Below are 15,538 nucleotides of genomic sequence, written 5' to 3' on the forward strand. Positions count from 1 at the left end.
AAAACGTACCCATGATGTCTTCCTTAAACTTTCCTCCCTTCATTTTGTACAGATGTCCTCTGGTGTTTTATTACTCAGGCCCTGGGAAAAAAGCACTGGGCTGTCTACCTTATCTAACAGTCTGTCTACCTTTGCATAGGATGTGAAAACCAAAAATTAATTGAAATATAGGCGTTACAATACCGTAAGTTTTAGCACATTTTTTTTTTTTTATCATTGTACAGTAGATCCACTTTAAATCATAAGAAAAGAATGTAACTTTTTCCGGTGTTTGAATTTCATTAAAATCTATTGCAACAATTACTTATTAGAAATGTTAAAACATTGATGACTTGGTTCATGTTTTGTGGTTCCTGCAACAGAGAAGCTTGGCTAAAGCACTGTGAGTGCAGTGAAATTGCCAATAATATTTTAAAAAATGAACATCAAAATAAAGCAGAAGATATTTCAGTGCAGGTATGATGTAAGTCCCTACTCTTGATCTTCCAGATAATGTCTGAATTGATTTGTTGACTGGCAGAATGACACTGTAATTCCTATTAAGTAGAACAAAAGCAAATATGCATTGAATATTCAGGCCACCATAGTTTGAAAGAGCGCTGTTTACATGAGGGAAACAAAAAATACTAATTACCAAATTGCAGTAATATTTTATTTCTCAAACATAACTCTTTGCTAAAACAATAAAAATTGATTTTCTTTTACAATTTGCATCTTTTAACTAGAATTCATTAAGCAATGATTACATTTATTCCTAAGAAAAGAAATAAAGCACTGGAAATGCTAGCAACTCACAAGTTTAATTTTGGAATTATGAGGACCGATTCTATCAAATTAAAAGAACAAATTAAGAAAAGTGCACATTGGATAATATTAACTACTAAATTCTGAAAACACATTTGGGTCTCAATAGATGATGAAAAGAAAGATTACTTTAATGAAAATACTGTATACTGCACTTACCTTCATTTGTTCTCCTTCAATTGTTTTCTTCCAACTCAGTTCTCACCTTCTTCAATTCTTGATTCAAAGTTTCAGTGGTTTCTTGTAAATAACTGTGAAACAATATTTTGACATTCTAATCATTTAAGAATGGCTGCATCACAAAGATTTAATAGGAGCCTGACTGAAACCATCAAATTACATTGCATTTGAACCTTTGAATGAAATCTGAGGGAGTCATCTCAAATACCAAAATCATTCTTCCTGACATTTCCATCAGTCACAAATGCAAACATATAAGTTGAGAGGCGGCGGACAATAATAAAGAAGGAATAATTTCAAGACAACTACTCAATATTAGTGTAGAGCATAAACACAGACTGCAGTTTGAACAGAGTGATTTGTGAACTGCATTTAAATCTAGAATCTGATGAGGAGCAATTGTGGCATCAGAGAAGTTTTCTTTAATATTTGTAGCTGTTTTCTTTATATTTAGATATACAGCACGGTAAGAGACCCTTCCACCCCATGAGCCTGTACTTTCCAAATACACCCAATTAACCTTCAACCCCTTTACATTTTGAAGGGTGGGAGAAAACTGGAGAAAACCCATACAGACATGGCAAGAACATACAAACTTCTTACAGACAGCAGTGGATTCTAGCCCGGGTCGCTGCATTGCAATAGCTCTGTGCTGCTAGCTAACCATGCCGTTGGTATCAAAATGTATGCTTAGTTCCATACGTTTGTGGAAGATTCTATCAAATAAAATTGAAAAACTAGAAAGATCTTATGAATAAATATAACCCAAGATAAAGAACAGAAATAAGAAATTAAGATGCAAAAACAATCTCAAAACTGGTGAGGACTTCCAGTAAATTACATTCAGCAAGAGGATGCAGCTGTTATAATGCCAAAGGACAACAGAGTTGTTAACATTAGTGAAGAAAGTATTTCTTGGCTCTTCAGGTAGTAAAATGTCTTTTATTTGCTTCTATAAAAAAACTCACCTAACTTTGATTAATTATACATACAAAAGTCCATAAACATTGGAGATTACAAAGCATGTGTTAGGGCTATAGTTTATGGAGAGTGATCCAATCCAGTAGTTGCACCTGTGGGAAATATGTCACCTGAGGTGTTCAGGCTAATAATAATTGACGATGAGGAAAAAAATATAGCCTAAAGTAAAACACTGGTGAAAATTGAATAGCATCCCCTAAAATGCCCTTAACATGATATGATCATTGATCATAGTACAGCTAACACACCAGTCTTGTACCATCTGCTTCAGATTGGTAGAAGACATTAGATAGGGGCCAATATCACCTGTGTCTAAGATCAGTTAATGCTTGCATTCACTGCTAAAAACAATCCTCCATATTGGGGAAATTTTCATGTTGTTGCTCAGTAAAATTCCAATGAAAAAGATTGTAAAGTTTCACAATTCTCGTGATTTTTCTTTCAAATCCCCCATTTGTGCTCATTATTGCATGATAAATTCAAGCAAATAGCTCCATCTAACACTGCTGTTCTGGCAGAAACAGGTCTGCAAAATGCTACTGGACTATTTTGTTCTTACTTAAAGGAAAACCTCGCATCGCAATTCCCAAGGTAATTCTTTCTAGTGATGCCAAATGTCAACTCAGTTCTGACTCTCCTAATCCCAACCCTGGCCTTTCCATTGTCCACTTCCCAGATCACAAGCCTTGAGCTTTCTAATGAAATCCATCTGACTTTTAGCTCAAGCTTCTGCAAAAAAAATCCAATTCCTGATCAAACCATCTAAATATTTATTTGCCTGACTGTCTCTTCATAACATAACATAACATAACAATTACAGCACGGAAACAGGCCATTAGGCCCTTCTAGTCTGCACCGAACCAAACACCCCTTTCTAGTCCCACCTCCCTGCACAATGCCCATAACCCTCCATCTTCTTCTCATCCATATACCTGTCCAACCTTTTCTTAAATAATACAATTGACTCTGCCGCCACTATTTCTCCCGGAAGATCATTCCACACGGCTACCACTCTCTGAGTAAAGAAGTTCCCCCTCATGTTACCTCTAAACCTCTGCCCCTTAATTCTTAACTCATGTCCTCTTGTTTTAATCTTTCCTCCTCTTAACGGAAATAGTCTATCCACATCCACTCTGTCTATCCCTTTCATAATCTTAAATACTTCTATCAAATCCCCTCTCAACCTTCTACGCTCCAAAGAATAAAGACCTAATCTGTCCAATCTCTCCCTATACTCTAGATGCTTAAACCCAGGTAACATTCTGGTAAACCTTCTCTGCACTCTCTCCACTCTGTTTATATCCTTCCTAGAATTAGGCGACCAGAACTGCACACAGAACTCCAAATTAGGCCGCACCAACGTCTTATACAATCTCAACATCACCTCCCAACTCCTATATTCCATGCAATGATTGATAAAGGCCAGCATACTAAAAGACTTCTTCACCACCCTATTCACGTGAGTTTCTACCTTCAGGGAATGATGTACCATTACTCCTAAATCTTTCTGCTCTTCTGTATTCCTCAATGCTCTCCCATTTACCACGTATGTCCTATTCTGATTCTTCTTACCAAAATGAAGCACCTCACACTTATCAGCATTAAATTCCATCTGCCAGTTTTCAGCCCACTTTTCTAAGAAGCCCAAATCCCTCTGCAATCCTTGAAAACCTTCTTCATTATCCACTATTCCACCTATCTTAGTATCCTCTGCATATTTACTAATCCAATTCACCACCCCATCATCTAGATCATTAATGTATATAACGAACAACAATGGGCCCAATACAGATCCTTGAGGCACACCACTGGTCACCGGCCTCCAACCTGACAGACAATTATCCACTACCACTCTCTGGCCTCTCCCTTTCAGCCAATGTTCAATCTATTTGACTATCTTAAAAGTTATACCTAAAGACTGCACCTTCCTAACTAACCTTCCATGTGGTACCTTATCGAAGGCCTTACTGAAGTCCATATAGACAACATCCACTGCGCTACCCTCATCCACATTCCTAGTCACCTCTTCAAAAAATTCAATCAGATTGGTCAAACATGACCTTCCTCCCACAAATCCATGTTGAGTGCTCCTGATCAGACCCTGTCTATCCAGATGTTTATAAGTACTATCTCTAAGAATTTTCTCCATTAATTTACCTACCACAGATGTCAAACTTACAGGCTGATAGTTGCCCGGCTTCCTCCTTGAACCCTTTTTAAATAACGGAACCATATGCGCAATGCGCCAATCCTCCGGCACTATCCCCATATCTAATGACATTTGGAAAATTACTGCCAGAGCCTCTGCTATTTCCTCCTTCATGATACAAAGTTGAATAAGCTATGTTTATCAAGATGAAACAGGGTCATGGCTAGAGGTTAAAGCCTGGGGGAGTGATTGGTTTAAATGATGACCAAACCTGCAGTAAGTACAAGTTAATCTCAAAAGAGAGCAGGTACTGCAAAGAAAGTTGTATCATATTAAATATGACTAAATTCCATCAGGAATCAGAAGTATTTTATGATGATTTTTTTTAAGCAAGTTGTTGGCCAAAGGAAATGATAGTATTGAAGTTTATTTCCTTTCTCTTAAACCCTGCATTTGGGGTGTCTACAAGGCTGTCAAATACAAAGAGAAGTAATCTGGAATTAGTCTCAAAATCCTTTGGAAACATTACCTCTGAGATCATTCTTGAAATAAAGCCCATTCATGATATTTCATTGTTATATATAACTTATATCCAGACTTGGAACTGTAAGCAACAAAATAGTTGCAATGAAGAAACTGTAAAGCAATTATTTATTTTATGGTTTAACTGAATAATTCTGGAATTGGCTCCAAAATCCTCTGGAAACATTACTACTTAGATCATTGTCGAAATAAAGCCCATTCATCATCTCTAATATGAAACATTGATAATCCCAGAATATTTTTTTTCAAAATATCTTTGATGATAATCACCAAATATCAACCAGAATTACTTGACCAATTCATGAATTTGGATCAAACAAGCAGAAGAAAAAATGGTACAATCAAAGGTAGGGATTACATAAGTGAAAGATAAGAAGAATTATTTGATGAATTTATCATGCAAATTTATCTATCGAATTGCACTCAGACAAATGTAAAATTGATGGATAGGCATGATAAGGTAATGCAAGCTGAATTCTTGGTTCTTCAGGGACAAGACAAATGGTCTGGAGATTTGAGAAGAGCATTAAGGTCACCTACTTGAGCTGCATTCAAGTACCTGCAGTACAGTCAAGTAGAACAAAGAGAATCTGTGGAGGCTACACATGATAGACAAAAGAGTTTTGCTTCAAAAGAACAGGTCTTAACTATGCAGTTGAGAAGGGAAGCTCTGATCTGTCACTCGAAGATATTCGTACATCATTAGATCGTCAGCAGATTGACCACTGAGATGGCAGTGAGTATGCAGGATTAAGTTAATTAACTTGATTTATTTGCTGGTTTTAAGACTGTTGGTTAGATGTAATGTAATCAGTCACCAAAAGAAGTTTGTGGATTGATCATCAAGATGACCTTGAGTTTGAAAGGTTGAGCTTGGAATATAGAGAGAATATATTAATAATTGTAGTGACAATTATTTGGTCAAATGATTGTAAATGTACAGTCAAGTAAAGATAGATCATCGCAGAATAATAAATTCATCCATGAGTCAGACCCCCGTAATGGCTATAGATAGATAAATTCCCATAAGTGGTAACAAATGTAGGGCTCGTGGATTTATTTGTCCTACAGAGCCGGAGAACTGGGGATGAGAATTTGCCAGTTATTTCAGTATCCAGGAGAGAAGCTGGTCACCTATGTCAGAATAACCTTGCATGGTGTAGTCCTTGCTGACCAGCTGGGAACCTTGGGAACTTGTGCCTGAGAACATGTCGGAAGAAACAGAGCATTCCAGAGGGAGTGCATTCAGTATGCCATTTATTGGCAGATCTGGCCCTTAGTTCCTGAGTACAGCCTGCAGTCTGATGAGTTCACTTCCTATTTTTAAGACCTTATAAAACCATAGAACACTACAGCACAGAAACAGGTCTCTTCGGCCTTTCTAGCCTGTGCTGAACCATTTATTTTGCCTAGTCCCACTGACCTGCACCCTGTCCATAGCCCTCCATACTTCTCCCATCCATTTACCTGTCAAAATTCTTCTCAAATGTTAAAATTGAGCCTGCATTTACCATCTCAGCAGGCAGCTCATTCCACACTCACATCACTCTCTGTGTGAAGAAGTTCCCCCTCACATTCTCCTTTCACTCTTAACCCATGTCCTCTGGTTTGTATCTCACCTACCCTCAGTGGAAAAAAGCCCATCTATATTTACTGTGTCTATCCCCTTCATAATTTTAAATGCTGTACCTCTATCAAATCTCCCCTTATTCTTCTACACTCCAGGGAATAAAGTTCTAACTTGTTTAACCCTTCTCTGTAACTCAGTTCCTGAAGTCTGAGTAACATCCTAGTAAATCTTCTCTGCACTTTTTCTCTCTTATTGATATCTTTCCTGTAGTTAGATGACCAAAAATGTACACAATGCTCCAAATTTAGCCTCACCAATATCTTATAAAAATACCATAACATCACATCTCCTACAGGCAACATTATTCAGCAATATGCAATGCTTTTTATATTGGGCACATTTTTGGTGTTAAGACAAAAATTGAAATTTAAATTTTTCCAAAAGGGATTTAGGAAAATTGCATCAGCAGTTGCAAGAAAATGTATAGATAAAGTTCTAAGTCTTGTTGTGAAAGGAGCGAAGGAACGACAAGGTCCTTTGTTATGGGAAGGGGATAATATATTATTTTACCCTGATTTGAGTGAAGATTTGCTGAGAAGAAGGAATGAATTTAGTTCAGCTAATAAAATTCTCTACAATAAAGGTTACAAATATGTCCTTTGATATTTTGTGACTCTGAAGATTATTTTTCTGAGACAACAGATTTTTTACAAATTTTGCTTAAGCGGAAGAATAAGCTCAGAGTATTCCAGATGCTCAACCTTTAGTAACTACTACAGACTTGTTGTAATGAACTATTCTTTTTCCTTTTACTTTAATTTCATAATTGGGATGGAAGAAATTTAAAAAATATTCTTTCTTATTTTCTTTTATTTCCAAGTTTCTATTTTAATGAATTGATTAGTTTCTATTAACTAAGTGATTAAAGCTTATATATTGAGTGCACCAAGGGATTTGGGAGGAGTGGGAGGTGTTGATTTCTGCGGGATTATATGTGCATTTTTGACCTTGTTCACAACCTGTAAAAATGGAGGGATTTAGTGTTGTAGTAGACAACACTGACTTGGAGGGATTTTTCTTATATTATTATAGGTGTGAACTTGCAAACATATTTTTTTGTATTTTTGTCTTTTTCTTTTTTCGGATTTCTAGAAGGGATGCGACCAGATACATAGATTTTTGTTGGATTTAGGGGAGAGGACAAGGTGAGGGTCAAGGATTGATAAATATTTGACTTAGATGAATAAGGAGATTAAGTTTGTAAATTTTTTATGCTAATGGGCTAAACAGGAAATAAGAAGAAAAATAATGCTAACATTTATTAAGAAAGTGGGAGTTGATATAGTTTTTCTTCAAGAAACACATGTAACTGAAAAAAAACATAAGAAATTAAAACGGGATTGGGTGGGATATGTAATATCATATTAATTTAATTCTAAAGCAAGAGGGGTGGCAATTTTGATTAAAAAGAACCTTCCCATTAAATTTCAAAATATTATTACAGATCCTGCAGGCAGATATATAATGGGACATTTTCAAATATTTTCAGAAATTTGGACATTTATGAATCTGTATGCTCCAAATGTTGACTATGAGAAACTTACTGAGGATACCTTTTTAAATTTAGCAGAGGCACATGAAAATATTTTAATAGGAGGGGATTTCAATTTTTGCTTAGACCTATTGTTGGATAGGTCCACTCAAGTAATGATGAGAACAAAAGCTGCTAAAGATACATTGGGATTGATAAGAGATTTGAATTTAATTGATGTATGGAGAAGAATCACCCTAGAGAGAAAGATTATTCATTTTATTCTAGAAGGTTTGACTTATTCTAGAATTGATTTATTTTTGGTTTCAGCTCAAATACAAAATAGGATTTTTGAAGCAGACTACAAACTGAGTATTTTATCTGACCATTCGCCTTTGTTAATAACTATGGAAATGTCTGATAAGGAAAAGTCGATATATAGATGGAGATTAAATTTTTTATTGTTAAAAAGGAAAGATTTTTGAGATTTTGTTCAAAACCACATTCAGACTTGGTAAATGATAAATTTATTATATGGGATGCTTTAAAGGCATATCTACGAGGTCAAATTATAGGTTTCACATTTAAAATTGAAAAGGATTACATAAGACAAGTAGATCAATTAGAAAAATAAATTATAATTTTGGAAAAGGAACTTCAGTGTTTCTGAAGATAAATGTAGACAAATGATTAATAAAAAAAAAAGTTTAATTATAATACACTACAAACATAGAACTGAGAAAGCTATTAGAATGAATCAAACATACTATGAATTGGGTGAGAAATCCCATAAAGTATTAGCTTGGCAATTAAAAGCAGAATAGACTCTGAGAATAATTAATGCAATTAAAAAAGATACTAATGTAATTACATATAAACTTTAAGAAATAAATGAATCCTTTAGAAATTTCTATGTGAAATATACTTTGGAGTCTTTAGGAGATATAGCTAAAATAAATAATTATTTATTGCCTTGGCTAAGTTTAGAAGAACAAACAGAACTTAATGCTCTATTTACTGAGGCAGAAGTAAGAGAAGCAATGAGCTCTTTACAAAGTAATAAATCTCTAAGAGAGGATGGCTTTCCATCTGAATTTTATAAAGAATTTAAGGATTTACTAATTCCTATATTTATGCAAGTATTAGACTAGGTGTCACAAACCTCTACTCTTCCAGAATCATTCTTTTTTAAATTTTTTTTAAATTTTTCACACTATGAACCATATTAATCAAAATACACACAAACATTTCCCTCTTGAATAAATGCAGTGTCATTTTCTCCCCTCCCCCCTCCTTTCCCTCCCTCCTTCCCACCCCTCTAACCCATTAAATGTTCAACATATACAATACAATAAACCCATTAAACAATGTCATCACACAATGAAAATAAACAAGAAAATTGTGTCATCTACTTTTACACACTGGGTCAGTTCATTTTGTCTTCTTCTCATTCTATAATTTTAGGAGGTGGAGGTCCACGGTAGGCCATCTTTGTTGTGTTCCATGTAAGGAGGTTACGCATGATACAATATAATTGGTTACACAGGCTAGATATCATGCCCCAAAAGTTAAATAAATGGGACCCAACAGTATCAGATAGATATTTTCTCTGTAAGAAGGAAACGGGAACAACAGTACATGCAATTACGACACATGAGAAAGTGAAAAAATTTTGAAAAGATCTAAATCAGGTATTAATTTAAATCACAAAAAGCAACATACCAAAAAATCCAGAGATCTTTCTTCTAAGTAATATAAGAAGTAAAGGAATTAGGCCTCAAACTGGATGAAGCGCAAAAAAGATTTTCTATGATAGCCTTAGCTGTAGCAAAATAATGTATAATGTCAACTTGGAAATCAGAAGAGAGCCTAAGAGTTCAGCAATGGTACATGGAAATTAATAAATGTATTCCATTGGAAAAAATAACATATAATTAAAAAAATAAAGTCACACCATTCCAGAATCATTCTAGATTGCAATAATTATTGTGATTCCTAAAAATGATAGAGACTCCCTAAAACTTTTATCTTATAGACCTATCTCATTATTAAAAGTGGATTATAAAATACAAAATATTTTGGCTAATAGAATGAATAACTTGTTACCTAAATTAATTAACATGGATGAGATAGGATTTGTTTAAAAAAAGTCAATCTTCTGAAAATGTAGCTGGACTGCTTAGTATAATTCTTTTAGTGCAAAAAAAAAGGGTGATTTGAATGTTGCCTGGCTTTAAATGCAGAAAACACATTTGATAGAGTGGGATATTTTGTTTATGGTTTTAGAAAAGTTCATATTTGAATCAAATTTTAAAAAATTGGATTAGAACATTATATAATAGCCCTAAAGCTAATGTAGAAACACATGGACAAGAGTCGATCCCATTTAAATTAACAAGTAGACAAGGTTGTCCTTTATCATCAGCCTTATTTATTTTAGCTATAGAACCACTTTCTCAATAATTTGCTCTGATTTACAAATTAAGGACTTTAGGGTGGGTGAGGAGGAACATAACATTAGTTAATTTTCAGATAATGCTTTAATATATTTCACTGACCCTAAGTCATCTTTATGAAGACTGTATGCCCAATTGGAAGAATATGGAAATGTTTTGGGTTATAAAATAAATTGGGATAAAAGTGAAATTATGCCATTGACAGAAGGTAATTATACTCAATGGCAGAAGGATATGCAGTTTAAATGGCCAAAAGAAGGGATTAAACGTTTAGGAATATTTAGAATTTATATAAATTGAATTATTTGCTTAAAAAGATTGAGGAAGATTTGAAAAAAATGGATAAATCAACCTATAACTTTAGTTGGAAGGGTGATTTGAATAAAGCTCCATGGATACAATAGCTTTTTCAGAAGTTGCCAATATCAATATCTCAAAAATCTTTTCAAGAATTAAATAAACAAATAAGGAAATTTCTTTGGAAAGGTAAAATGGCAAGAGTTTCTATGGGAAAGTTAACGTGGAAATACAAATTGGGAGCTAACAGCTGGCTAATTTTATAAATTATTATTGGGTGGCACAGATGAGATTTCTTGCTTTTTTTGAAAATAAAAAATCAGCATGGGTTAATATAGAACTAAATAAAATAGGAGAGAAGAAAGCAGAAGAATTTATATATATAAGAATCAAAATTGCTGGTTGCCGATAAAGAGACACCATTATTGAAACATTTGATTAATGTTTGGAATAAAATAAATCATGGTATTATGATACTAAACTCTTTTAGTTTTTTTCAAGAGATACCCATTTATTGAATATATGGTGTCGTAAAGAGATTGTAAATCATGAAGATTGTTATGAAAGAGGTCAATTAATGACATTTGAGCAACTGAGAAATAAATATGCTATACCACATAATACTCTTTTTAGCTATCTTCACTTAAGAGCATATTTGAGGGATAAGCTTGGACCAACATGTTTCTGTTTAGTTCTACTGAGGTAGAACTTCTTATCAAGAGTGAAATTGTTGAAAAATTTACTTCTTTGATATAGTCATTGGTACAAGCATGAACTCTTAAATTAGGATTACATAGGTGTAGACAGAGAGGGGAAACAGATTTGAATATTATAACGGATCAACAAATGTGAGAAAATTTATGTAGGGAGTGTATGACTAATACTATCAATGTAGGATATAGATTAGTTCAATACAATATTTACATCAATTATATCTACACCACAGAAGTTGAATCGATTGAAATTATATTTATCAGACCAATGTTTTAGGTGTGGTGAAAATGTAGGATCTATTATACATTCAACATGTTTTTGTCCCAATGTGAGACCTTTTTGGGCAGCTTTACGTAACTTTCTGGAACAAGTTACAGAAATTGGTCTTCTGCTATAAGTCCTAATTTATTTTTATTAGGAAATATTGAAGGTACAAGTTCTAAATTTATACTATCAATTTAAATTTGCTGAATTATCATTAGCAAGAAAATGTATTGCAATTACTTGGAAATCAGATACATCTTTAACTATGCCAAGGTGGCATGCTGAAATTCAAAGATGTGTTCCTTTAGAAAATAATTACTTATAATTTAGGTAATAAATACTCTGTTTTTACAAATTTGGTGCCCGTTCACTCAAATAATTGGATTAAATTTGTAATGATATCCTTCTAGTCCTGTATTCTCCACTGTATGCTTATGTTAGAACAAATGAGTTGTACTGGATGACATTGCTGTCTGCAATCCAAAGATTTCTTTTCTTTCTCTTTTTCATTCTTCTTTTCTTTTTATACCTATAAAGTTTTATTTTTTCAATTTGTATATTGTTTTTCTGAGGGGGGTGGTTGGGTGGGAGGGAAAGATTTTGGGGTGGGGTGAAAACCATCATGTATGCAATCAATTTGTTCTTTTTTTGATATTGTAATATTATAAAAATTATAGTTACTGTGTGGAATATTCAATAAAATATACAAAAAAGGATGATATTGAAGGCAAAGTTTTGTAAATGGTAATAATATTTTGGAAACCAGGTTTGTTTGTTTTTTCTAACTTTTCTCTTTTATTTTGGGGATTATTATTGGGGGAGGGGGTTGGTGGGGTTTATTGAGGTATAGTTTGTAGCATGTATAATTAATTTGAATATATGATTGACATTTTCTGCATATGGATACTAATACATATTTGAAATTTTTAAATAAAATGTTTAATAAAACATAAAACAAGATAAACTGCTTCTTTCATTACAGTATTAATTAAATGCAGAAATACTTGATTCCTTACACTTTATCTCCAGCTAAGCGTGAGACCAACTGCTTTTGTTCTTGGATTTTTCTGCCCAGAGTATCATTTGCAATCCTAAAGAGAGAAAAAAAGCATATCATTACAGTATCTTTTCTAAAGGATAAACTGCTGAATTAAATTAATCAGATAATATTGTTTCTATTCTATCTTTGTCTCAAGTAAGAGTAGTGATAAAAGCATAGGATTATACTGGACAAACAAAGGTCTCCCAGCTCAATTTGTCCACGGTGACCAGTTTGTTGACTCACACTAGTCTCATTTGTTTGCTTTATGTACATAATTCTGCTCAACCTTTCCTATTCAGGTACCTATCCAAAAGTCCTTTAAATGCTACATTGTGTTTTCCCTTTCCCACCATCTCCCTTTAATGGCAGATTCTCCCTCCTTAATTTTCAAATCCTTTGGCTCTTCTATTCTGTGCTATTCTTCTGCCTAGTCCCACTGACCTGCACCCACACCATAGCCCTCCATACCTCACCCATCCATGTACCTGTGCAAATTTATCTTCAATGTTAAAATTGAATCTTCATTTACCAATTCAGGTGGCAGTTCATTTCACACTGCCATCACCCTCTGCTTGAAGATGTTCCCCCTAATGTTTTCTATTATTGAAGGATATTACATATTCATTACATATGAATGATGTACTTTAATTATGGACAGCATTAGTCAGGAAGTCTATGTTCCAAAACAAGAAATTTATGGATAGGATGAGAGGTTTGTGCTGCCGGAAGAGAGTAAAGAGGAGATTTGAGAGAGGTGTGAAGAATCACAAGAGATTTAGGGAGTGTAAATGAAGGAAAGGTATTCCAATTAACAGATTGTTTAAAGGCCAGAGGATGCAGATTTAAAATGTTGCTTAAAAGATGCAAAGAGGATATGCAGATAAACATTTTTATTCAAAATAAAATAAGATGGAATTCAGCTGGGGGATTTGGCATATACATGATGGTAATTCCACAATTCCATAATCTAAATGTTGGTTGGATACAAAAATGGCAAACGGAATTCAATAAAAAAGTGTGAAGTTAGACTTTTACCAAGGATAAACAGGACACAACATGATAAAATGCAAAATACTAAGAGGGATCTTGTTTTATATGTCCACAGGTAACAGAAATGGATGTAATTAGTGAAGAAGGCAAATGGGATCATTGCTTTTATGAGCTGATATATATCCTCAGAGCAGAAATGTCAATCTCAATATGTACATTAAACTAGTTAGACCACAACTAAGGCACTGTGCACAATTCTGGTAACTGCAAGTAGAGGATGAATTCAGTGCATGATTCGGTACAAGTGACTGGGATACTGTAGCCACAGTAGAAAAGTGGTTAAGAGAGGGTCAGGACTGTCATCTCAAAGTTCTGGGGTACAGTTGCTACAGGTGAGGTCTGGGCAGAACTGAGAGAGGATATTCTTTGGGGATCATCCAGTAAAGTTATATGGGTGGAGCTTAAAAATAAGAAATAAGAAGTATATGAAAGGGTTGATGGATTGTTTTACAGTCCTCCAATAGTCACTAGGACATCATTGTAGGTATAACAGGGTTGTAATAGCAGGATTATTTCAATTTCATTACACATATGTAAAATTTATACAAAATAAACATATACCAACCAACATATATAAACCCAACCATATATAAACCCAACCATCTGAGTAGTCTTACCTTGACTCTATTTTTTCTTCCCTGGTTCAATTCCTCCCCACCTACATCTATAATTCCTCACATGGCATTCATCTCTTCAATGATTTCAGATTCCCCAAACTGGACCGCCTCATCTTCACAATGGATGTCCAATTCCTTTGTATCAACATACCTCACACAGATGCTCTTACAGCACCGCTTCTTTCTGGACCAGAGACTGACCAGTCACCTTCTACCACCATCCTCCTCTGCCTGGGAGAACCTGTCCTTAAACAATTTCTTCTTTAACTCATCTCACTTCCTCCAAATCAAAGGAGTAGCCATGGGTACCTGCATGGGTCCAAGCCACATCTACTTGTTTGTGGGCTTTATGGAAACATCCATGCTGAAAGCCTACACAGGCAATTCCCCTCAAATCTTCCTCCATTATATTCATGTCTATAATCAGGGCTGCCTCATGCACCTGCGATGAGATCATCAACTTTATTCACTTGGCGGCCAACTTCCACCCCAACCTCAAATTTACTTGGTTCATCTCTAGCAACACTCTCCCTTTTCTCAATCTCTTTGTCTCTTGAGACAAAGTCTCGACAGGCATAATCTACAAACCCACCAGCTCCCACAGCTACCTTGAGTACACTTCCTCACTCCTTGTCCCCTGTAAGGAGTCTATTCCCTTCTGTCAATTTCTCTGTCTCTGCTGTATCTGTTCTCAAGATGAGGTCTTCCAGTCCAGATCTTCCAAAATGTCCGTCTTCTTCCTCAAATGTAGCTTCTCATCCACCACCATCAACTCACCCCTTACCCATATCTCCTCCATTTCTGGCTCATCTGCTCTCACCCCCTCTGCCCCCAGATGCAACAAACACAGGATTCCCCTTGTCCTCACTTACCACCCCATCAGCCTCCACATCCAACACATTATCCTCCAAAATGTCTGACACTTTCATCATGATCCCACTATCAGACATATCTTCCCCTCTATGCCTTTCATAGGGACCACTCCCTCCATGACTCCCTCTCCAACAATTGCCTCCCTGGCACCATTAATAATCAACAAGGCCATCTATTGTGCAGAGCCACAGAAAATGGGTGAGGTTGAAATGAGTATTTCTCACCTGCATTTACTGTGGTAAAGACATGGAGCTGAGGGAGTATGGGGAAGTAAACAGCAACTTCTTGAAGAGAGTTGAAGTTACAGAAGAGGTGGTGTTGGAGATCTTAAAATGCATAAAGGTAGATACATATAAATCATGGGGAGCTAAGCAAGACAAATATTTGGAGAGACATATGCATCATTGTTGAGCATGGGTGAGGTGCTGAAAGACCAAAGGTGGCAAATATTGTGCTTTTATTTTAAA

At 35.0% G+C, this 15,538-nt stretch overlaps 1 protein-coding gene across 2 annotated transcripts in view; it reads right to left on the reverse strand.

Annotated features, from left to right (window-relative positions):
• Positions 1–232: 232 nt before the first annotated feature.
• Positions 233–15,538, reverse strand: part of LOC138752701 (putative leucine-rich repeat-containing protein DDB_G0290503) — a 287,373-nt gene continuing 272,067 nt past the window's right edge. The window contains exons 17-19 of one of the 2 annotated variants that reach the window (XM_069915411.1): positions 12,506–12,580; positions 964–1,055; positions 233–536 (exon numbers count right to left, since the gene is read on the reverse strand). In XM_069915411.1, the coding sequence (XP_069771512.1) occupies positions 980–1,055; positions 12,506–12,580 (151 nt within the window). In that variant the 3' untranslated portion in view covers positions 233–536; positions 964–979. Of the gene's footprint in view, positions 537–963; positions 1,056–12,505; positions 12,581–15,538 lie in introns of those variants that run through there. The other variant, XM_069915412.1, reaches the window with a different exon arrangement.

This window comes from Narcine bancroftii, chromosome 2 (genome assembly GCF_036971445.1).
Source record: "Narcine bancroftii isolate sNarBan1 chromosome 2, sNarBan1.hap1, whole genome shotgun sequence".
Taxonomy (NCBI): domain Eukaryota; kingdom Metazoa; phylum Chordata; class Chondrichthyes; order Torpediniformes; family Narcinidae; genus Narcine; species Narcine bancroftii.